At 53.6% G+C, this 22,539-nt stretch overlaps 2 protein-coding genes across 3 annotated transcripts in view; one reads left to right on the top strand and one right to left on the bottom strand.

Moving 5' to 3' along the window:
- Positions 1-22: 22 nt before the first annotated feature.
- On the top strand, positions 23-7,785 carry LOC128077453 (prosaposin-like). Its single transcript, XM_052676617.1, has 14 exons — positions 23-707; positions 3,602-3,726; positions 3,843-3,920; positions 4,007-4,132; positions 4,336-4,524; positions 4,651-4,794; positions 5,279-5,335; positions 5,468-5,476; positions 5,553-5,669; positions 5,743-5,820; positions 5,895-6,257; positions 6,335-6,415; positions 6,498-6,593; positions 6,674-7,785. Exons 1-14 carry the CDS (start codon positions 647-649, stop codon positions 6,707-6,709), a joined length of 1,560 nt encoding a protein of 519 aa, XP_052532577.1. The 5' UTR covers positions 23-646; the 3' UTR covers positions 6,710-7,785.
- A 219-nt stretch (positions 7,786-8,004) lies between these two features.
- Positions 8,005-22,539, bottom strand: part of CDH23 (cadherin related 23) — a 128,426-nt gene continuing 113,891 nt past the window's right edge. Inside the window, exons 41-69 of one of the 2 annotated variants that reach the window (XM_052676613.1) lie at positions 21,464-21,597; positions 21,120-21,329; positions 20,690-20,797; positions 20,075-20,177; positions 19,134-19,259; positions 18,844-19,047; positions 18,179-18,637; positions 17,253-17,369; positions 16,723-16,947; positions 16,171-16,340; positions 15,885-16,022; positions 15,596-15,715; positions 15,074-15,251; positions 14,494-14,705; positions 13,651-13,845; positions 13,195-13,305; positions 12,849-12,978; positions 12,369-12,632; positions 12,109-12,270; positions 11,596-11,852; positions 11,199-11,296; positions 11,005-11,125; positions 10,740-10,819; positions 10,603-10,643; positions 10,276-10,336; positions 9,948-10,077; positions 9,744-9,866; positions 9,471-9,584; positions 8,005-9,022 (exon numbers count right to left, since the gene is read on the bottom strand). In XM_052676613.1, the coding sequence (XP_052532573.1) occupies positions 8,702-9,022; positions 9,471-9,584; positions 9,744-9,866; positions 9,948-10,077; positions 10,276-10,336; positions 10,603-10,643; positions 10,740-10,819; positions 11,005-11,125; positions 11,199-11,296; positions 11,596-11,852; positions 12,109-12,270; positions 12,369-12,632; positions 12,849-12,978; positions 13,195-13,305; positions 13,651-13,845; positions 14,494-14,705; positions 15,074-15,251; positions 15,596-15,715; positions 15,885-16,022; positions 16,171-16,340; positions 16,723-16,947; positions 17,253-17,369; positions 18,179-18,637; positions 18,844-19,047; positions 19,134-19,259; positions 20,075-20,177; positions 20,690-20,797; positions 21,120-21,329; positions 21,464-21,597 (4,712 nt within the window). In that variant the 3' untranslated portion in view covers positions 8,005-8,701. The remainder of the gene's footprint in view (positions 9,023-9,470; positions 9,585-9,743; positions 9,867-9,947; positions 10,078-10,275; positions 10,337-10,602; positions 10,644-10,739; positions 10,820-11,004; positions 11,126-11,198; positions 11,297-11,595; positions 11,853-12,108; positions 12,271-12,368; positions 12,633-12,848; positions 12,979-13,194; positions 13,306-13,650; positions 13,846-14,493; positions 14,706-15,073; positions 15,252-15,595; positions 15,716-15,884; positions 16,023-16,170; positions 16,341-16,722; positions 16,948-17,252; positions 17,370-18,178; positions 18,638-18,843; positions 19,048-19,133; positions 19,260-20,074; positions 20,178-20,689; positions 20,798-21,119; positions 21,330-21,463; positions 21,598-22,539) is intronic. The other variant, XM_052676612.1, reaches the window with a different exon arrangement.

Raw genomic sequence — 22,539 nt, 5'->3', positions numbered from 1 at the left:
CTGAAGCTTTTGCAGCAAGGCAGGGCGATGCCAGGAATCCTGAGGCTGAATGACAGGATTCAGGTTTGCGTTGCAGCATGCGTGTCCCATCAAGCCTTTTTATATGGAGGGCAGCTGTGGGCTTGCCAGGGATTGCTGCTGCTTGTCTCTTCCCTGGATGAGCGCAATGCCTGCTGTGAGGTAACACTGAGGTGTCGCAATTCCCATGCAAGGCCAGGAGGGAGTTCTTGCTGGAGCTGTTTGCGAGTCAGCACTCAAGCCTGCTATCATTTAGCGTGGCTCTCCTGTGTCTTCACTCCTTGTTTTTATTTGATTGCAATATATTTCTTATAAATGCTTAATGACACCATTGATTCTTTTGAATAAACTTACTGGTCTCTAATACCTGTGCTAGCTTTGGGCAGTGGGTTCTGGGCTGTGAAATGAAGCCTGGTTGGTTCTGACCTCCTGGGAATACCTGCCTGACTCTGGTCCCTCCCTCCGCTTGCATACTGCTGCTCTGATTTTATAATCAGGGCATAAAGAGGGGTGTGGTAATTGCTGTGCGTAGGTGTCGGTTCTCACTACTTCTCCCAGCTGTTCCAAGATTCCTCAGTCTGGGAGAAGCACGGGAATAACCAGCACTGAGGACTGTCTTGGGAACAGCATGGCGAGCAAGTGGAGAGGCTGGGTGCTGATCCTCTCCGTGTGCTTGGGGTCGTACCAAGGTAAGGTCAGGCCTTGCGCACAGGGCTCTTTCCTCAAGAGAGCTCAGAAAATGCCTCTGAACCCCAGAACTGTTCCAAGCTATCTTGAGCGTGTTCCTCCTTGGAAAGGATCAGAAAGGTTGAAACTCAATAGCACGCTTCCTTGTCCTCTGGTTTTGGGCACTCTCCAATGGGTTGAGCTCTGACTCCTGTTCATTGGGAATTGAACGTTCTGGTTTTTGCTCTGAACGGTAATTTTAAGGGCAGAAAATGATTCCCGTAGGAGCCAGCAGAGCTGGTGTTTTTGTAGGGGCTCAAGGGTGTGGAGGAGATGAGATTGAAGAGCATGAGTCAATGTGGAATCTCAGCAGCTTGGCTGCTGCCCTCTGTGCTGGGCCTGGATGTGGATGTGTGCTGTGGGAGCCATTCCTTGTACTGTGGGGAGCCAGAATAGCACACACAGCTGTCTGTTGGGTTGGGGGTAGAGAAGCAGGAAGCTCTTTCTGCTGAGCTTCCTAGCTGGGTCTTGGTGAGCTCTGGGTTACCAGGTGCAATGTTGGAGAGCTGCTGAAACTCTGTACCCAGTGGTACTTGCTGACAGGGGGAGGGAAGAGGGTTGGAAGCACTTAGGAGAAAATTCCTTGGGGAAGCCACAGAGCTCTGTAGATGCAGGAAGGTGAACTTAAGATCTTTTGTGCACTTATTTTGGCCACCCTCCCATTGGGCTCCACAACCTGTGCTGTGCTGGCACTGTGGTGGAGTTGTGCTCACCGCATGGGACGTGCTGGGGGGGCATGGGCTGCTGGGAGCTTCCCTACCACCAACAGGACCAGCAGGAAAATTCACCTGTGTGCTCAGCATGTTGGAGGCAGCCTGCGGTGGGAGGGAGTGCAGCTCTCCCTTCCACATGCTCGCCAACTCCTCATTTCCTCGTTGCTGGTGAGAAAACCCTCCAGCAATGTTAACATCACCTCTTCTTGGCCAGATCCTTGGATGGTTTTGGGGGAAAAGCTGCATTTGGGGAGTGTGTTTCCTGGCTAGTAACTGGGGCGCAGGGCCCACGTGCCACCCCCAGGCTTGCACCACAACCGGTTCTCCGGGCTCAGCAGGCTCAGCTGTGGAACGAACGCTCCTCCGCGCCCTGCAACGTGCTCAAGGCACAGCGGTGATTCCATCCCTACCTGTCCTTCAGAGGGCCATTCCCACCTGGGGACCATTTGTGTGGTTGTTCTGCAGCCTGATGCTGGTAGAGGTGCCCATGTCTGTGTGTCAGTCAGTTCACGTCTGTTGGATTAGGTGGGGCCGTGTCCGTGGGTCAAGCTGGGCCATCCCAATGTGCACACTCAGTGTTTTTGGGTTGTGTGGTGCGTGCAACCCCTTCCGTGCTTACTCAGCATCTCACAGGATGAGCTGGTGACCCAACATCCATGAAAACAGTGATTAAAATGGACAGCTGTCCGATCTGGGAGGATGTGGCAGGTGGAAATGGAATCTTGGGCCACTTCATGCTGAGGCTGTGCACCTCCCTTTCCTAACCCTGGCATCGTATTTCTGAGTGCAATCCTGTTTTCCTTAATCAAAGTAGCATCAAGAGGGAGAACTGGCTTAAAAAAATAAAGGGTGGATTTTGCTAGGGGAAAGCATCAGTGCTCCTTTTTCAGCCATGTAGATGTGTGTATCATAAATAGGTATTTTTATATATAGTAAGCTCAGAAACAGCTTGAGGTTGCAATGCTTTGTCTCTTTTCTTTTAAATGGGGTTGCCCCTTAGCTCTTGTCTGCCTTGCTGTTCCTGTTCAAAGACTGTTGCTGTACCTACATCAGCTGAGTGTGTGCCTGTGTGGGACTATTCCATGGGAACAGTCCCTGTCGGACCCACCCTGCCCTGGAGCAGCCCAGCAGCACTGCAGAGAGCTGTGCTAGCACTTTTGCTGCAGATGCAGCTTGTGGAGGGATGCTGCTTGCCCTGTCGTGCCTGCACAAAATGCATCCTGACACGTGGAGGTGGCAATTAAACACTGATGGTGGGAGGTGCTTATCAGGTGGCATTGCACCATGCCTGGCCTGAGTGAGAGCGATGCTGTCACCTCTGGATTATTCATTTTGCAAGATTTATGAGTGTTTTTTTTATGGTGACGCCTTACCAGGTGTATTCAGCCTTCCAGGCTGTAGGTGCCTCACATTCTCTGTGATTTTAAGATGCTGTGATGTGCGCCTGTCCTTATTGAGGGCAATAAATGATGTTGCAAAAGGAGAAGGAGGCAGAGTTGGGGTTGTGTGAGCTTTGGGTGTAAGCAGCACATGGCAGAGATAAAATAATAGTAGATGATGGTATTATGAAAGCTGAGGCGAGTCAGGGCAGGAGGAATGAGCAGCATAGCATCGCTCCTTGCTGCCTTTGTAGCTGGGAATGGGATGGGATTGGGTGAAATGGGAAGCAAGGAGACGGATAGGATGGGAATGAGACAGAATGTGATGGTATGAAAGAGGGTGTGATGGAATGGAAAGAGATAAGTTAGGATGCAATGGGATGAGATGGAAGGGGATGGTATGAAGTGGGATGTAATGAGATGAGACGGGATAAGAAGAGGTGAGATTAAATGTGATAGGATGATTGAGATGTGATGTATAGGATGGAGTGGAATGGGATTGAATGAGGTGGGATGCAGTGAGATGGAATGGGATGAAAGGGGAAAGAGTGGGATGACAAGAGATGAAATGTGATGGGATTTGATGCGATGGAATGGGCTAGAATGAGTTGGGATGAGAAGAAATGCAATGGAATGTGATGGGATGCAAGGAGATGGGATGGGAGGCTTGCATGAAGCAGGCTAGCAGTCCATGGATTGGGGGTTATGCCACCCTGGGGATCCATGTATGTGCCTGAGTGCTGATGTTTCCCTCTCCTTCCCTAGCTGGGGCCAGCCCCCTCCCTGAGTGTGACGAGCAGCCAGAGGAGTGGTGCCATGATGTGGGGACAGCAGCCAAGTGCGGGGTGCTGGAGCTGTGCCGGCTCACTGTTTGGGACCAACCAGTAGGGGTAACTGCAACTGGGGGAACGTGTGGTATTGACCTGCCCATAATCCAGGGGTGGGAAGTGGGAAGATACAGAGAGTCTGGTGCTAAGACAGCATCCTGATCTGTTCTCTATCTCAGCAGAAAGGGATCCCATGCCACCTGTGCCAGGTGGTGGTGTCCATGATGGGCAAGATCCTGCAGGACAACTGCACCGAGGTGAGTTCTCACTGGGGGCACGGGCTGCTGTCTCCCCATGCGTCTGCAGGGCCAGCCCAGTGCTGAGTGCTCCCCTTCTCCTCTAGGAAAAGCTGCGGATCTTCTTGGATAAGAGATGTCAGTATCTGCCCTTCCAGGACTGGTCAGTCAAATGCAAGAAGATGGTGGACACTGGTGTCCTCGTCCTGGCCCAACTGGGCAAGCAAGTGCTGGTAACAGCCTGGGGACCTGTGCAGCAGGGAACCCTTTGAGATACACAATGTGGGGAGCATGATGGGGGAATACAACCCTGTAATGATGTGGAAGGCTGTAGACAATACGTCTGCAGGGAGAGGATGGAAATAGGAATGATGCTTTGGTGTGGGGATAAATGTTGATATGGTGATGGCCCCAGCCTGCTACCTCACTCCCACAGTCAGACCCAAAGGTGGTGTGTGGCACTATCAAGTTGTGTCAACCCCGGGGGGGCCTTGAAGGGGCCCTGAAGTTCCAGGAACAGCCACCAGCCCCCGCTGATCCCGCACAGGACTTGGCCCAATTGGCTGTGCCCTTCATCAATGGTGTTCCGCTCCTGCTCCAGCCCCAGGACCTGCCTCATGCCCAGGTACTGATAACTGCCCCTCCCTTTACAGCCCATAATCCAGTTCTGTTCTGGTGCTTTGGGTTAATGAGGGTCCTTGAGCAAAACTGTTTACGTTTGACACTGAGTTGTGCTGCTATCATCTTGCAGGACACTGGGGACCTGTGTGAGGACTGCGCCCGGCTGGTGGCAGCTGTGCAGTTGGAGCTGAGCAACGGGGCCACCACTGCTCGCTTACTGATGGCCCGTGCCAAGGAGGAGTGTGAGGGCCTGGGGCCCGTCCTGGCACAGCGGGTAATGTCGCTGCACCAGGGACATCCTAGTGGCTGCTGGGGCTGGGAGGTTGCAGAAGGCAGTGGTGGTCACCGTGCCCCAGCTTGTTTGATATCTTTATTGACATGGATGAGGGGATTGAGTGCACCCTCAGTAAGTCTGCAGATCACACTAAGTCGAGAGGAAGTGTCAACCTGCCTGGGGACAGGAAGGCCCTGCAGAGTGGTCTGGGTAGGCTGGATTGCTGGGCTGAGGCCAATGGGATGAGGTTCAGTAAGACTAAAGTCTGTGTCCTACACTTTGATTGCTGTAACCCCAGGCACTGCTAAAGGCTTGGGGCAGAGTGGCTGGAAAGCTGCATGGAAGCAAAGGAAGTGTTCCAGAGTTGGGGAGATGTGGCACTGAGGGATGTGGGCAGGAGGGGGTGGGCTGGGGTTGGGCTAAGTGACCTGGGAAGGCTTTTTTAACCTGGATGATTCTATAATCCTATGTTCTTCCTGCACAGTGCAATTACTACCTGGCCAAGTATGCGGACACAGCTGCCTGGATGCTCCGGCACTTGGTAAGCGGGAGAGCTGCTCTCCAGTGCTTCCTTTTGCTTCTACAACTTTCTAGATAGCTCTCACTGTTGCAATTCATTTTTTAATGATCGTTCTTGTATTTTTCTCTCCGCCCTCCACCTTCCCACCTCCAGCTGGCTGAGGTAAGCAAGATGCCCACTGGCAGCCCAGTAGGGCCAGCACAGGTCCATGGGCTGAATGTGAGCCATGTCTCCGCAGGACCCGCGGGAGCTCTGCAGCATGCTGGAGCTCTGCCCCACAGCAGACCCAGGACCCCTGCACACGCCGCTCTCCGAGAAAATGGCCCAGCTCCTGGGCACGCTGCTCTCCAATACGGTATGGCCCCGGCCCCTCTGCCAGGAAGGGTGGATGGGGTGAATGCAACTTAGCCTTTTTCTCTCCCTCCCAGGAGGCCACACCGCTGTGTGAGATGTGCGAGTTCGCTGTGCGGGCAGCTGAGAGCCTCCTGGAGAACAACATGACAGAGGTGAGCGGGGGGTGTGGGGGGCTGCGGGCAGCAAGGTGGTTTCCCCGTGGCATCACGCACTCCCCACCCAACAGGAGCAGCTGGTGAACGACATTGAGAAGGTGTGCTACATGCTGCCGCACAGCGTCATCGGGCAGTGCAAGGACTTTGTGGATTCGTACGGCAAGGCGGTGGTCATCATGCTGCTGGAGGCCACCGACCCGCAGGCTGTGTGCACCATGCTGCATGTCTGTCCGCGCCAGGAGGCGGCCCGGGGGGCAGAGCTGGGGGCAGGGCTGGGGGCAGCACTGGAGCCAGCTGCTGGAGCATTTTGCAACGTCTGCCAGATCTTCATCACTTACCTGGACAATGAGCTGCTGAAGAACGAGACGCTGACAGAACTGGGCGCTGTGCTGGAAAAGGGCTGTGAGCTGCTGCCCGGCCCGCTCACCAGCACGGTCAGTGGGGCTGTGCCTGGGGTGGTTCCTGATCCCCACCCCAACACCGGGCTCACCCCAACCCTTCTCTCCTGCAGTGCGAGGCGCTGGTGATGCAGTACGAGCCAGCAGCTGTGAGGCTCCTCGTGCAGATGATGGACCCTGACTTTGTCTGCACTGTGAGTGCAAACCCACAGGTTGTGGTGGGACTGATAGCTTTCAGGGCACAACCTCACTCCTCCCCTATTTCCTCCTTGGCAGAAAATCCGAGCTTGTGACTCAGAGCTGACCTCAGCCCCCTGTGCCCAGGGACCTGACTACTGGTGCATCAGCATGGCCACGGCCACCGAGTGTAACGTAAGTGACAGCAGCAATCCTCCTGCCCACTGCACACCCTGCAGCAGTGCAGCCCCCATCTGTCCCATCTCTCCCTGCAGGCTGTGGAACACTGCAGGCAGCATGTGTGGAACTAGAATCTCCATCCTGGACCCTCCCTCTCTTGGGATGCAGCCACAGCACCAGGGATGGGGTGTCCCAGAGTTTCCCTGCTTGGCTCTGAGACACTCCAGTCCACTCTGCCTTCTTCTTTTCCACCCCCGGGGCTTGGATTTTTGGATCAGGTTAAGGGATTTTGTCTTGTTGTTGGCACTGGGAACTCAGCAGTAGGCTTGTTTCAACATACCCCCCTTATGCTATCTGCTGAGTGAAAACCTTTGGTCGTTCCCTTTCACATCCCACCCGGAACCGACACCAAAGACATGATCAGAGCAACTCCATGGACTGGGATGGGCTCTGCTGCTGCCATGCTGGTCCCAGTTTGCTGGTGCTCTCTCACCATGGGTCCCACGTGATTTTTGGCAAGACCTTCACTAGACTCAGTCCTAACTGGGGCAGCTATTTAATTTTATTTTTTTTCCCCATGGTCACCAGTTAAAGAAACAAAGCAGATTCCATGTGCCTGGCTTTGCATGACTTCTGCAGTAGATGAATGTTGCAGGGGGGAAGGAGAAGACATAGGCTGGGTTAGAAACATGCATGTGTTTTTATATATATATAAATATATTACATATGTTTATATATGCGCATATCTGTTATGTGTGTGTATATATACATGTTTATGTGTACATGTATATACACATATAAATACATATATTTATGTATATGTAGATAGAAGGACACTGCCTTCACCCTGCTGCTGTGTGAGGATGGGCATAGCCTGCAGAAGGATGCAAACCCAGCACTGCAGGGCCAGGATGTGGGGTTCCCTTGCTGCAGGGAGGCATGGGCTGATATCTCCAGCCCCGGGCATGGGATGCAACATGGGGTCACCTTCAATCCACTGGCACAGGAGCCTCCTGGAATATATATATATATATATATATATATATATAGTGTGGGCATCCCATGAACACACAAATGAGTGAGTTTGGGATTTCCTTCCCAGCAAACATCTCTTGCAGGGGATCCTGATGCCAAAGTGTGGTGATGAGGCAGTGGTGTGCTGGCTTGTTCCCCACTACACCATCAATAAACACCTCCATCAACCTGGCTCTTGTCTCCCTTCTCTTCTATGCACCATGGTGATGCTTGTGCAATGTCATGTTTCTCCCTAAAAACCAGGGAGAAACCAGGTAGTTTCTCCCTAAGCACCAGGCTGTAAGGGTGGGGGGAGGGATAAATTAAGGGAATTAAAGGGCTTTATTTACAAGAGGTGGTTGTAGGATAGTGATCGTGTTTGCAGAGCCAGAAGGAAGAACGACAGCTTAACCAAAGCCATAAGGAGTGTATTTCTGATTCCTGTAACAGACCATTCCCAAAACTCTCCACAAGGTAATGGTTGGAAACAACCCCCGAATGAACAAACCCGAGAGCCAAAGAGAGGGGGAGGACAAGGGGAAGAGGATACACACAAACACTCAACAGCCAGAAGCCCGCTATTGTCAGTCTCTCTCTTTTGATCACATCGTAACACGTTTTGGTAAAGCCAGCAAAATGGAGAAATGTCTTCGGTTGGTTTTTTTCCTGCTGGAAAGGTGACAACAAGCAGTAATGCTGGGTGGCTTCAGGCCATCTGTGCTCGCCCAGCCCCATGACCACAGTTGAGGTGCAACGGGCTTTGGTCCCCCAGTTTGTGTGGGGGGAGGCCTTGCTGTGGCTGTGCTGTTTTCGGGTTGCCTTCACCCCCAGCCTCATAACGCTTGAGTTCTTTGCATTCACTCAGCATTATTTAAAAAAAAAAAGTTAGTTTTTTAATAAAAAAATGAATTATTTAATGATTCAATGACACGCAAGGAAGGGCAGATCAGTCCTGAGAGCCCTCTCCCAGGACCCAGCTCTACAAGGCTGCTGGGTTGAATTGTAGGGACAGATGGAAAGGGGACTGAGTGCCGGTCTCAGTACCCACTGCCCCCCAGCTCTGTGCTTGGCCCCTGCCATCCTGGGCTGGCCTGGGTGGATGCCGCTGGTCATAGCTCAGTGATCTCCAGTGGGCTCTCCATGATCACCTCCCGCATCTTGTGCAGGGGGGTGGATTTGGCTGACTCGGTGCGGGCATTGTGGTCGTAAGCCCCACAGTCGGCAGTCAGAGTCTCCAGTGAGCGCCCCAGCACCTTCTGGTCATCTTCAGGGAGGCTGTTGAGGTCAGAGGCCAGCAGCGTACCTGTACTGCCGTGCACCACGTGGATGCCATCAGGGCCTTTCAGTTCTACTGGCTGCTTGTGCCGAAAGCGCAGGCTGCCCTGGCTGGGGCAGCGCTCCTCGTCCTCCTCCAGATCCTTCTGGATGAGCTGCAAAACCCCACCACAACGTCACCAGGTATCCTAACTCCCTTCTGGGGAGTTACAACTCAGAATCATAAACACTGGAAGCACCACTTAGATCATCGAGTTTAGCTGTCAGCCCATCACCACTATAGCACTATATCATGATGCTCAGTATAACATCTCCCCTTTTCTTGATCATGACCAGGGATGGTGACTCCACCGCCTCCCTGTGCAGCCTGTATCAGTGCATCACTGGTCTGAGAAGGAGAGACCCAAACCTCCTCTTCACAGGGAGCTCCACAATTGATCTCCCCTTACTCATTTTGGGGAGCAGTTTTCTGTGCATCTGAATATTGCAAAGCTAGCCTTGGGCTTCACAAGGCCCTGGCACTGGGTTGTGGGGCCAGGAGGACACACTGCATCCCAAAGGGCACAGCAAGCATCTCCCCATGCCCACACACACCCCCTCTACCTCTGTGACCGAGGAGCGGTCCCCCTGACTGGAGGTGGCCTTATGCACCATCCGCTGGGCAAAGAGCCTTTTCAAGCGCATGTAATCATCCAGGACCACCTTCAGGAGAGATCCCTGGGTGGAGGAGGAGAGAGGATGAGTTATGCAAGGGAGAGAACTGTTTGTTGGAGGAAAGCTGGCCCCACACTGGTGTTTCTTGCAGAAAAAAAATCCCCTTCTGCTGTAGCACCTGGTGGGAGGAAGCAGTGTTGGATCCATGGTGGGGATGCTCACCTTGATGGGTCCCTCGCGCATGATCTGCCCCAGCTTGGCAATGTTGTCGTACTCCTGGATGGCGGCTCGCAGGTAGCGGTCATCCTCAGGCTTGGCAGCTGAGGGCTCTCTGCCGAAGGTGCCCTGCAGGAGGAGAGCAGGGCTTTGGTGTCAGCATGGGAATGGGCATAGAAGTGGGTGGGCAGGGCCAGGGCTGCGTCTCACATGGGTCCTGGCTGGGCTGTTCCAGAGGTCAGTGATCTCGCTCAGGTTCTCTGGAAGGTCATCTTCATGCTCCGCTTGTGCCGCCAGTTCCATGGTCCGGCAGAAGGGGTCGAGCCACACGGGGTTGGCCCTGCCTCGGGAGGGGAAGAGTGCTCAGCCCAAGGGAGAGCAAGAAGAGGGCAGCCAGAAAATGCCCCAAATACTGTGCCCAGCTGAATCCCTCCATAAAGCAGAGGATTCTCTACCGCCAGTTCATCCCTGGCTGTAACACGTGGGTACTCCATTGAGAGCATCCTATGTATGAGGAAGCAGACATAGGAGAACTCACCCATCAAAGGAGTACTTGTTGGTGTTTGGCATGTCCATGATGTCCATGAAGCCTCTATTGCCTGCAAAAGGCAGGGGTAGAGGCTACCCAGCAGCTCAGCTGCTTACGAGCAGCAAAAAGCTACGGGCATGGGACAATTTCTTTATGAGGGGAATTCAATGACAAAAAAGGCACTGGTGGCAGGAAGACCACTTTGTGATGGGGCTGATGGGAGGGAGCCTGGATGAGGAGAAAGCTTCCTACCACCACACCTCCATATCTAGCACCATTCATGCCAGCCAGGCACCCTACTGAGCCATGCAGATGGAAACCCCCAGCACTGCTCACCTGTGGAGCCCGCCACAATGGCTTTCAACTTCCTTTTGTGCCTGTGAGAGAAAAGAATACAGCAAATTAGCAGAAAATCAGAAAGATGTCTGGAAGGAGCAGAACGTGCAGGTTACTGGAAGTCAGGCACTACTCACACGGTGCGGTAATACCAGTTCATGAGGATGAAGAGCATGGCAGCCAGGAAGAGCAGGACAGCCAGCACGATGATCGCCATCTGGGAGACAGAGAGGTAGGGACAAAATGAAAGTAATTATATTTATTAAAATAATATATAAATAACATAAAAACATAATTAATATATAAAATAAGAGTATTATGTACGATATATATAATATTAGAATAATAATATTAGTATTACAGTAAAAAATAGTGTTACTACATGGGAGGAAGGAGCTTCACCTGCAGAGCTGAGAGGTCGTCCGGGGCACGGGCAGTGATGGCGGGCTGTACATCCAGCACATTATAGTTCCTGAAGAGGTTCCTCAGCTGCTCCTTGTTCTCATCAATCATCTGAATCACCCTGGGGACAGAAGAGTGCTTGGGCCTCTTGATCTGTAAGGCTCAGCATGGGCTCTGACCAATGGCTAACGTACCGCTCCACATCCAGGATGCGGTTGGTCTCTCTGTTCACCACATGGATCAGCAGCTCTGTCTGTGCAAAGTTCACCCGGCCTTTCTTGTCCACATGGAACTGGGGAGAGACAGCAAGGTCTGCAATGCTGTAAGAGTGTCTCCTCAGGGAGCATCTCCTGAGGCATGCTCATGTGTCATTGCCCACATTCATGCAGGGACAGCCCTGTCCTCAGCTAGCAGTGCTTGAGATGTGTCCACAGCCAGGTTGCTGGGCACTTGACTGGTGGTGGAGTAGCCACATTGCTCCACAGCAACCAAGGCCAGGGTTGGTCCTCCACTTCCAGACCCTGAGAACCTCTGTATCTACATGTGGGAGGTGACATGCCCCTCAAAATAACCTGGAGAACTGATGGTTACCTGCACATCATCAGTGTTAACGATGGCACCCGTGATGTTGGAAAGCAGACTGATGAACTCTTCCTCAAACTGCCTGACCTTATCGGGGATCTCATTGATGATAATTTTGACTCTCTGGTCATCCCGCAGGATGTAGATCCCCACAATGGCTGTGTCATTGTGGCCCACCAGGTCAGAGGCCATGATGTCCACCACAAAGTAGCCAGGATTATAGGCCGTGAAGAGATCAAAGGTTCTTAGGATGCCATCAAGAGTACCTGGGAAAAGGACATCCACAAGTCCAAGGTTAGTGCAGCCACTTCAAAATGCTCACCTAAGGTCTCCATCAAGGAATATTGCAAACCAGGGCTTGGCAGGTGACATACAGAAGCTCTTGCAAGCTAGAGCCTACATTGTGAGTGGAAGAAAGAGGATGGAGGAACAGCCATGCTGCCTAGTGACTATGGCTATGGAGGATATCTTTGACCATGGAATCATCTGGCCCTGCACTCCTGCAGTATCCAGGCTACGCACCAATGCTGAAAATGTTGGCCACCTCCTCAGAATCATTGGAGTGCTGCTTGATGTAGCGGATCCCCAGGATGCTGTACAGGACTAGGCTGTTGTTGCCCACATCAGCGTCCACAGCCAAGACCTTGATCAGCTCTGATCCCACCTTGGCATCTGTGGCCACACCTTTGGGAGGGAGATAGAACAGAGATCTGGATCTGTGCTGCATTGCTTTTCCACCCCCTCATCGCTGGGATCCCCTCCCAGACACCAGCAGTCCTTACCCGCTGTATACTCTGACTTGGTGAACTGGGGGGACTGGTCATTGATGTCATCCAAGAAGATCCACACCTCCTGAAGAGTCAGATCTGTGCTGAGGTCCCAGGACTGTGCTCTGCCTGCATGCTGGCCCCGGGGTGGGGACCAGTTCCTCTGGCTGGATGCTTTGACGATGATGGAGTAGTAGGGCTCCTTCTCGCGGTCCAGGTCGCGCAGGACTTGGAGCTTCCCCTCCCGGCTCAGCTGGAAGTTGCTCTCTTGGTTCCCAGCTGCATGCAGAAAGGGGAGCTGAGTCACTTGCCTTTTAGCTCACCATGTACTTTACCATGTTAGAAATACCGTGAGCAGCCCAGGGGAGCTATGCAAACCCTTGTAGAGCATGCAGGTGGGCGTGGGGAGCTCAGACCAGAACATATGCAGAGTGACTCTAGGGATGATAGCTTAGGACATCATCCTTGTTTGGCCATGCTGTGTCCCCATCTCACCTGCTATGAAGTAGTAGACGATGGCATTGGAGCCCTCATCTGCATCCACTGCACCAGTGACATTGCCCACCACGGTGCCAGGCTGCGAGTGCTCAGGAACGTAGAGTGCCTGGTACTGGGGACTGTCTCTCTGCCGAAGCCCAGGAGAAGGTAGGGAAGGCTTATTGTGGTGTATGAGCTTTGAGTGCTTCCCGCTTCACCCCCCCCTCTTTTTTTTTCTTTCCCTTTTAAAGGCTAGAAGTGTCCAAACTCCATTGTGCTTCCCAGTGCAGTGATGCCCAGCAGTGCATGCTCTATCACATGCAGCCCCATCCCAGCACCCTCTTTGCCCTCCTTGATGCCTTACAGGTGGCCTGAGGAAGATAGGCTCATTGTCATCAATGTCATCGAGCGCGACCTGGAGGGGCTGCATCGTCTCATAGGTTGGCTGGCCCTGGTCAGAGGCCACAATGATCAGCTAGGGAGAGAAATAAAGTGCTGTTCTGGGCAAAGGCAAGCAGAGTGAAGGGACATTGCCAAGGCAGTGGTAGAGGGGTGGCTGGGTGGCAGAGGGAATTTAACAGGGAACTGGGTGATGGCCCACCACCACCATGTCCTTCAGGACGCAACCTTCTGGTGGCCACCTCTTGACCGTACCACATCCCTCTTGCATCCTCTGATATCGTTTGATAACCATGTGATTCCTGCTAAGGTGGTGGTGGGAAATTTCCATTACAGGGGCAGATGTGACCATCCCTGGTCATGGCCTGAACCCTACCAGCCCATCCTTTGGACCAGTCCAGTGTGTTACCACCTCACTCACATTGTACACTGCTTGCTTCTCCCGGTCCAACCGCATGGCCGTCTGGATCAGCCCACTGACAGCGTCGATGCTGAAATACTCCCAGTCCTTGTTCCCCGCCCCGGTTTTCAGGAGGCTGTACAGTACTGCCCCATTGAGACCCTCATCCTTGTCAGTGGCATAGACCTCGTAGACGTTGGAGCGCAAAGGGATCTCCTGTTGGCACATGGGCAGCACCTCAGCCCCCAAATTGCAAGCCAGCCCCCAAACTGCAAGCCAGCCCCCTGCTCCATCAGCCCTTCCAAACCCCATTGTACTGGCTCATGTTGCCCAAAACAGCCTGGGGCTTGCAACACCCATGGCACCTCCTGCACCTTGCAATGCACTGCTCATGTATCCTGGGGGTCACCATCCCAGCTGTTCCTGTATCCAATGCTGGAGCTGTGCAGCCCACACTGACAGCTTCAAAGGGGAAATGTGGAATTCTGATTTTTTACGGAATAGCTGCAACTCTGGGTACTGGTTGGAGCCAAGCCTGGCCCATGTTTATAGCACGTTCAGCATGCAGTGACTGGCTATTTCCCTATTTTGTACACTGCCAGGGTTTCTGTTCCCCAGGATGTCCCTCGGGGAAACAGCTCTGCTCAGAGGCTGGTCTAACATCCAGAGATGACCTTCATCCCAGGAAACCCTTCCAGTTTTAACCAAAAGCAAGTGCCAACCCAACTTCTTGCCATGTGTTAAATCAAGGTCTTCTATCGTCCCTGGTGGGCATGGAGAATGTTTTTGTTCACCAGAAAGGCTGTGTGCCATGGTGTGCCACCTTTCTCTGCCTACCTCCCACCCCTCAAGCCCCACATGTACCTCCTTGATGTGCAGAATGGTGCCATTGGGGGGGCGGACAAAGACAGGGCGGTTGTCGTTGATGTCAATGACCTCGATGTGAAGCATGGTGGTCCCCCAGAGTGGGGGACGACCTTTGTCTGTGGCCACCACAGTCAGGTTGAATCTCTCATAGGACTGCAAGCGCCGCCGGGATGTGATAAGGCCAGAGTCCTTATTGATTTTGAAGGCCTCTGGGGACAAGGAAAACACACCTCGGGTTCAAGAAACTTGACACTAAATAAACAAGGAGTGGTATACTTCAGAAATCTGTCCACCAGATGAAGCACATCCCTTGCCAGTGGAAAATCCCTATGAAGGGGGGATGGAGTAGAGCTGTCTGTCTGAGCCTAGGGTGCCACCTGGCTGCTGAATTCTCACACCTGGGCAGCATCAAGGAGGCCACCCTGCTGTGTTTCAGTGCTGCTCAGGGATTACTGGATTTCAGGCATCATCTCTATCTACCTGCAAAACCTTAACCCTTATTGGCCCCTACAGCTCCTCACCATAACCCTATGTGTCCCCCATCCACAGCAAGAAGCCAGCCTCCTGTGGCACCTACCTGCTCCAGGACCCTCAATGCTATAGGTCACCACACCGTTGTCCCCCTCATCCAGGTCCGTTGCGGTCATGGTGATCACTGATGTACCTGCTGGCTCATTCTCGTAGACGCTGGTGCTGAACTGGCTCTTGCTAAACTGTGGTCTGAAGTCATTGATGTCCAGGACGGTGATCAGTACCTTCGACAAAGCCCAGCCCACTGGGTCACATGAGGATGGAGACCCTGCCATGACTGCCACCGGAGCACGGTGCCCTTCCTGCTATTTGTCTCACTCTACTGGCCCAAACCTGTCCCCAGCAATGGAGACAAACACAGCCAGGGCGCCCATTCACTCCATGACCGTATGGAGCACTTCCAGACAGTAGCATCCACCTCCCCTGCCCCTCCTGCCCCACGTACTCCCATGGATGCTTGGTGCCCATAGTGTAAAGTCCCCCGCACTGTTAATCCCACAGCCCCATGTCCTGGGATCCTCTGCTCTTCCTTCAGGCTCATTCCTCCCTAGAGCTGGTGGTGACCTACCTGCACAGAGTTCTCCCGACGGTTACTGGAGATGTCCCCAGGGTTGTCCCTCGCCACAGCTGTCAGCGTGTAGTGGTCCTTCTTCTCCCGGTCCAGGGCTGACAGGATGTAGATGTCACCCTGCAGCACACAGAGACCTTCAGGAGTGCCTTATCTGGCAGAGCTGGTACTTGACAAGGGACAGACAGTGAGGTGCAGGAGCAAGGCTGCCCTTGGGGCCACAGGGTGGCATCTTCTCAGCCTGCCTGCTCTTTTTCTCCCTCTGTTCTAGCTTTAACTGGCTCCTTACCGTTTCGGGATTTATCCCAAACTTGCCCTCTCCATCCCTTAGGCTGTACTGGATGAGAGCAAAGCGCCCAGAATCCGCATCTGTGGCCTTGACCCTCAGGATGACCGTACCCAACGGCACGTCCTCAAAGACAGCTTTCTGCAAGTAAAGGGAGCAGGGAGGGCTGGTTGCTGCACTGTCTGCCATTTTTGTAAGAAAAGACTGTTAATGACTAGCTAATCCACCAAGGCAATACTCAGGTGAATGCACCGCTTCCCAGCTCTGCACAGATTTGGACCCAGCTCACCTGGTAGGACGGCTGGCTGAAAATGGGGTTGTTGTCATTGACGTCCACTATCTGGAGGTACACAGGGATCTCGGCGGATCTGCGGGGAGAGCCGTTGTCGGAAGCTCGGACAGTGAAGTTCAGCCACTGCACCTCCTCGTAGTCCACTGTCCTGTTGGCCACGACCTTCCCTAGAGGATAGCAGACCCTGAAATGAGAAACCTGCCCCCAGGTCCCCTCCTGACAGCCTTTTCTGCACATAGAATATGGCTCAGAAGTGATGATGGAATAAAGGAATCTCTTCTGCTATAAGTCAGAAGAGAATTAATTAAAGAAACCTTTCTATAGGCTAGCTACCATAGTAAGCCAGAAATCAGACAGCGCTTCTATGGAGCTCCCTATCTACTTGGTTAGATTTGGTCCTCAGTTGCCAAATCCTGGTCAAATTTCTCATAGAATTACTACAGCTTGTTCCTTTTAGGATTGGTCTGTGTCAAGAGGCTTCAGACACTCCACCTCTTCCCTGCTTTTCTCACAGGGGTTGTGGGATGCACACCTTCCCAGACTACCAACCTGCCGACTGATCTTCGAGGCAGGCATAGCCTTCTGGGGACAGGTCCAGCAGCTCATAGGTGATCTGCCCATTGGCCCCTTTGTCTGGATCCACTGCTGAGATGGAGATGAGTGTGGTGCCTTGTGTGGCTCCCTCCAGGATCCGCTCGGTGAAATAGGTGACCCCGAACGGACGGAAGCGTGGCGTGTTGTCATTGACATCCAAGACGTTAACTGTCAGTTTGGCTGGGGACAAAATGGGGGAGAGAAGAGAGAGAAAAGGAGAAGTGAGAAAGAGAAGGGAAAGAAGGATGGAATGGTCCTAAAGAACATGAAACTCCAGGAAAGCCAACTAAACTGAACTGGATCATCAAGAGAAATGACTATCTTCAGCTGTGACCCTAGCTGGCTGTGGGACATACTTCAGCCCTAAGCTGTGTGGCTGGCTGTGGGATGGTGGCCAAGGGCCATGAGGTCATACTGGTGCCTAGGAAAGGCAACATGTGGCCCTGTGCTGCCTAGTTACCCCCATGGCAAGGGATCATGCTTACCATTGGGCACGCTGACTGAGCGGTCAATGACTTCACTGGCATTGTCATGGACGGAGATGGTGACCTCGTAGGTGGCCACAAGTTCCCGGTTGAGGGGGGTTTTGATCTTCACAGCTCCTGGAAACCCAAAGAGGTTTGGATTAGAGGCTGTACCTGCACTTTGTTGAGGACCCTAGGCAGACTGATGGGCACCAGCCAACTGTTACTCCCTCCTGTGTGTTCACACGTTTACCTCTCCATAGCTGAGCAGGGAAAGCACTTGATAACTATGTGAGGAGATGACTTCATTCTCTGTACTGTTCATCACTCGCCATCCTGCCTGCTCCACTCGGCCCAGATAGCTGGGTCTCCCTCTTCTCTACCAAAGATTTAGCTTGTGCAGACAAAAGGGATTTGGGAGCAACTTCTGCTGCATCACTGCATGACTGTCATTCACCTTCATGCAACATCAAGGCACTTTTAATAGTCTTTCCCCACCTCCTTTCCTCCAAGTGATTTTTTCTTTCCCATATCAGCTACATGCTTCCAAAACACTCCTGGGGGAAGGCTCCTGGCCCTCCTGCCCTTGAGGCTGGTACCACTTACTCCATTCCCCCCATCCCAGCCCCCTTCTGTGAGGGTGCCCGCATCCGGTCTGCAAAGGCTGAGCAGCCACCGCCTGCCTGCCTGGCCACCTGCAATGATAATGCGTGAGATGGAAGGATGGCATGGAGGGAGAAACAGGTGTGGACACAGAGACAAACCTGGTGAGCCAAGAGCTGGAAAAAGGAAAGAAAAGGGTTAGATAAGCTGGAATAGCAGAGCAGGGAGGCAGGAGTTGAGCATCATCGCCCCATGCCTTGAACACCTACCTCCAGGCACAGAAGAAGAAGCAGAAGAGAGAAGAGGGATCCATGCTGCCCTCACCACCCTTCCCGCTCTCCTACCTGTCCTAAAATCCACCGTGAATGCTTCCTGCTGGTCGGGCACCAGTGCATCTGTGTCATCACGGGCCACAATCTCCAGCAGGTAGTACTCCAGGCGTGGATGAAGGTCCCGGTCAATGGCGGTCACCTCGGCCACCACGGTTCCAGGGATGGCTGATTCGGGCACGCTGACTGTCTGGATGGGGTTGATGAATTCAGGCCGGCAGTCATTGACATCATCAATGAGTATGCTGATGGTGGCAGTGCCTGAGAGAGCCGGTGTGCCCTGGTCCACGGCCACTACTGTCAGCCGATAGGCATCCCGCTCCTCCCGGTCAATGCTGAGGTTGGCCACACGGATCACCCCTGTGGTGGCATCAATCAGGAACCTGTCCTGGCCTCCGCCCTCTATCCTGTAATCCAGTTGCTTGTTGAGGCCACTGTCTGCGTCTGTGGCTGTCACCTGGAGGACGGAAAAGCCTGGAAAGGGGGAATGCAGCCCACTAAGCTAAGGGATGGAGGGCAGCAGCAATCAGTCCCATTCCCAAGGAAAATGCCACCAAGCAATGTTGGCAGCCCTAGCTCCCAAACTACCTCTTCAATCCCAACTCAGTCAACTCTATAGTCAGTTGCTGGCTTCACACAGTCCTTTGGATCACCCTTATGTCCCTGCTCTCCACCCTCACCTGGGGGGCTGTTTTCCCTCAGCCGAGCTGTGATGGACACTGGCTGGAAGACAGGGCGGTTGTCATTGTCATCCAGGATGGTCACTGTGAGGCTAGCGGTGCTGTTCAGCCCCCCAGTGTCGACGGCCACCAGCGTGAAGTCCAGCAGTGGGTCCAGCAAAGCTTCACGGTCTATCACACTACCAGGCTTCACTGAAACAACACCTGGAGGAGCAGAAAAGTCTGGTGACAGACCCCACTTCTGCCTGGTGGTCCTGGGCTGGGGACAGTGGTCTGCCACATCACCTCACCTGTCCTATTGTTGATAATGAAGAGGTCCAGGGATGTTGCCAAGAGTTGGTAGGTCACCATAGCATTACTGCCCTGGTCACCGTCCAAAGCTAGGATGGGTCCATTGAGAATGGTGACTGGAGTTCCTGGATGGGACAACAAAGGTTAGAAAGGGTGGCAGGCCCCACAGAGTCCCCCACCCCCTTCCCACCCTGGTGATGCATGAGAGACAGCAATGAATGAATGGAGGAGGTGACAGAGCGAGGCCTTGTGGGGCATGAGGGGGTGGCTGCTGCAGCCCTGCAGACCGGCATGTGGGGCCCAGACATGGCAGCGGGATATCCTGCTGAAAGCAAACAGACAGACACATCCATCAGATCAGTTTCTATGTGCTGTGGAACGGGGGCTCCTGGGGGGTGTCCAAACCCTTTGCCCGGGAGCAGCTAGGAGCTAGGTGGGAGATGCGTCTTGGAGCAGGGAGCGATTTAAAAGGCAGAAAAGAAGAAAAACATAAAAATAAGAGGGACATTCTTAGCACTTGGGCTGAAAACTGTCCATCTGGACAGGCTGGACTGTTTCATCTTCATCCCATGAAGCAAGACAGCTCTAGGTGCTGGTGATGGAGAGATGGCACCCTGTCCCCTATAACACCCACTGGCTGCCCACAGGGCTGAATTTGGACAACGATGTTGCTCTCTGCTGTTGACAGTTCCTAAACAGGGCTGATTCACTGCAAACTTGCATCTTGCCTGTGCCAGAAAGGGTTTCCACTTGCTGCATAGACAAAAGCTGTGGTCTCCTGCAGGCTGACCTCCCCTCACACTCAGCATCCCCTTCCCACTGACCTTTGGCCTCACCCTGCGTGGTGGCACCATTGGAGCACAGCCCGTGGTGCCTCCTCCATGGTGGCCAGGAGGAACTTCCCCTTGCCCGGCCCCCCAAGGAGTGAGGACAGACCTACCCGGGGGTGAGTTCTCCATCACCTCGGCCTGGTAGGAGCTCTGGGTGAAGAGGGGGTGGTTGTCGTTTTCATCCGCTATGGAAATGACCAGCAGGTCAAAATCCTAAAGGTTTGTAAAGGAAAATGGGGACAAGAGGGTGATGACCGCATGGTCCTTTCAACAAGATCACCACCCACTTCTCCTACAGAATCGTGTTCCCCAGAATTGGAGCCCTGTGCAACCATGTTCCCCAGATTACCCAGGAGACTCTACAGGGATATCCATCCCAGAGCCAGAAATCCCTTCTTAGCCCACACTCTCAAAGCATGGTGTTTGGGACATCCAGACAGATGTCACTGTGGTTGTTCAGCTCCCCAACCCAAATCTGGCCCTCCATTCATGATGTCTACTGCTATTGCATGGAGTCAACACAAAATATCAGATTTGCTCTAAAACCTACTGGCCTCATTCTCTGTTGGTGGGGTAATGCAGCCCCCCCTCCTTGTGCCCCCTAGATGCTTTCAAAGGATGAGAACACTGTTGGAAGTGCTCCCCGTTTTCTGGTCATGGCAGGAGCCCCTTCTCCCATGCCCTGCCTCCTACACAGCTGGAGATCTGACAGAGTCTGTAATTACCCGCCTGGCATTGCGGATGTTCTCAGGGTTGTCCTTCACCGTGATGGTCAGCCTGTACTCTGCCACCCGCTCCCTGTCCAAGGGGCGGTTTACGTAGATGATGCCGGTCTACCAAGAAAAAAGGAGGAAATAGGTACAAGGGGTATGAGGTGGGCTTCACCTGCTGGACAAGGCATCCTATGGAATGCATAGACCAGAGCAGTCCTGCCTGGTGCCATGAAGTTCTTGGGGACCCACCAGCCAGTAGAGCCCCATGTCTCTACACAGCCCCACTTCGGTGTCCAGTGCACCCGTGACCCATAGATCTTCACCTTCCTTAGCTCTGGAGAGCCCTACACCCTTCCCAGGGTGCAAGACAGCCCATGGGGGCAAAGGAGGGAGCTGTGCCCACCCTACAACCCCTGGTACCCAACCCCTCAATGGGGCGTACGGTGCTGTTGATGTAGAAGGCACTCTCTTTGTTGCCAGCAGTTATGTCGAAGGTAAGGAGGGCATTCGGGCCCTGGTCTGCGTCCTGGGCGAGGATGCGTGTGACGAAGCTGGAGACCGGGGCGTGCTCACTGAGGGTGATGTTCATTGGCAGGTTGAGGAGCACGGGGTCGTTGTCATTGATGTCCAGCACACGCACACCCACAAGCATCTGCAGGGGCAGAGAAGAGGTACAGGCTCTGATAGGGAGCGCTTATGTCTATTCCTCCCATCTCCTTCCAGCAGGAAGGTGTTGGGGACACAAGATGGTGGCTCGCTGGTCACTGTGGGTCCCTGTGGACTCACCGTGGAGCTGAGTGGGGGCACACCCCGGTCCCGGGCGGAGATAGTGAGGTTGTAGAAGGGGATGTTCTCACGGTCCAGCTCAGCATCCTTCCGCACCCGCAGCTCCCCCTCCACTGGGGAGATCACAAACTCCCCTGCCAGAGACGGCAGGGCCATGGCTTGCACTGTGCCACCCAAGGGGACAGGGGACACGCACCCTGGTTCTGAGGTTGGCTCTGGGCACAGGGAGGGGTGTGCTTTGTGGGCTTGGGGACAGTCCCATTGCCAGGGGAACAGGGTAGCAGGGTCTATCCCAGGACCCAATGCCCACGCCAGGAGAGGAGGAGCTGGGTAGGGGGACTGAATGGCAGAAGAAAGGTGCTCACAGTCCTTTCTGAAGATGCCAAAAGCCCTCCAAGCACCTGTTTGTGACTGGGCAGGGGGCCTGCATGGCATGGATGGGCCCAAAGCCAAGGAGCCGCTTCTCAGTTGTTCTGGAGATGTTTTGCAGCCAGGGTCAGCTGGTAGATGGGACTGGGCTCTGCCTTCCAGAAAGCCTTGGCTGCCATCACCAGCCACTCTGGGGGTAGTGAGGGGGATGGTGACAGCTGTAGCTACATCCCCTCAGCTGCCACACAGCCGGAGACACTCACAGCTGCTCTGCCATCTGCTCTGGGGCTGCAGCTTTGCCATGAGTTACAGGGACATTCAGACCGCAACGCATCCTGCAATGCTGCTCTATGCTTACATTTCTCTGTTTCTCTTTCTGTGCTATTTATTTTGTTGCATTTGTCGTTCAGCAGATTCCTCCCTCCACCCCCTCTCCCCCAAGTTGGGCTTGCACAAGACCAGGCCCCCATCCTTGGCCATTAACAGGTTAAATTTCCTGTTGCTCAAAACAGGATTTCCTGGTGTCGAAAGGCAGAATTTGCAGAAGCAGCCAGCTGGGAGGATGGCTTTTCTGAAAGGCTTCCGCCTGCACTCCGCAACTCCTCCACCCACCCCCCTCCCTGCCTGGTGGCAAGGCTATGCTTCAAAAAACCACAAAATAAAGCAAAAAAGGAAGGCGAGCCCATCCTTTCCGTAAGCATGGGCTG

Source organism: Tympanuchus pallidicinctus, unplaced genomic scaffold, assembly GCF_026119805.1.
Source record: "Tympanuchus pallidicinctus isolate F22 unplaced genomic scaffold, pur_lepc_1.0 scaffold16, whole genome shotgun sequence".
NCBI classification, from domain to species: domain Eukaryota; kingdom Metazoa; phylum Chordata; class Aves; order Galliformes; family Phasianidae; genus Tympanuchus; species Tympanuchus pallidicinctus.
Note: the sequence above shows the minus strand (reverse complement) of the source record. Positions and strands in the feature narration are given on the sequence as shown.

What these genes read in the sequence shown, in the direction of transcription:
- LOC128077453 (XM_052676617.1), top strand. Translation starts at nt 647, where the DNA reads ATGGCGAGCAAGTGGAGAGGCTGGGTGCTGATCCTCTCCGTGTGCTTG. An exon ending in TTTGGGACCAACCAGTAGGG is followed by an intron (nt 3,727 to 3,842) that starts GTAACTGCAACT and finishes TCTCTATCTCAG; the next exon opens with CAGAAAGGGATCCCATGCCA. An exon ending in TGGAGAACAACATGACAGAG is followed by an intron (nt 5,821 to 5,894) that starts GTGAGCGGGGGG and finishes CCCACCCAACAG; the next exon opens with GAGCAGCTGGTGAACGACAT.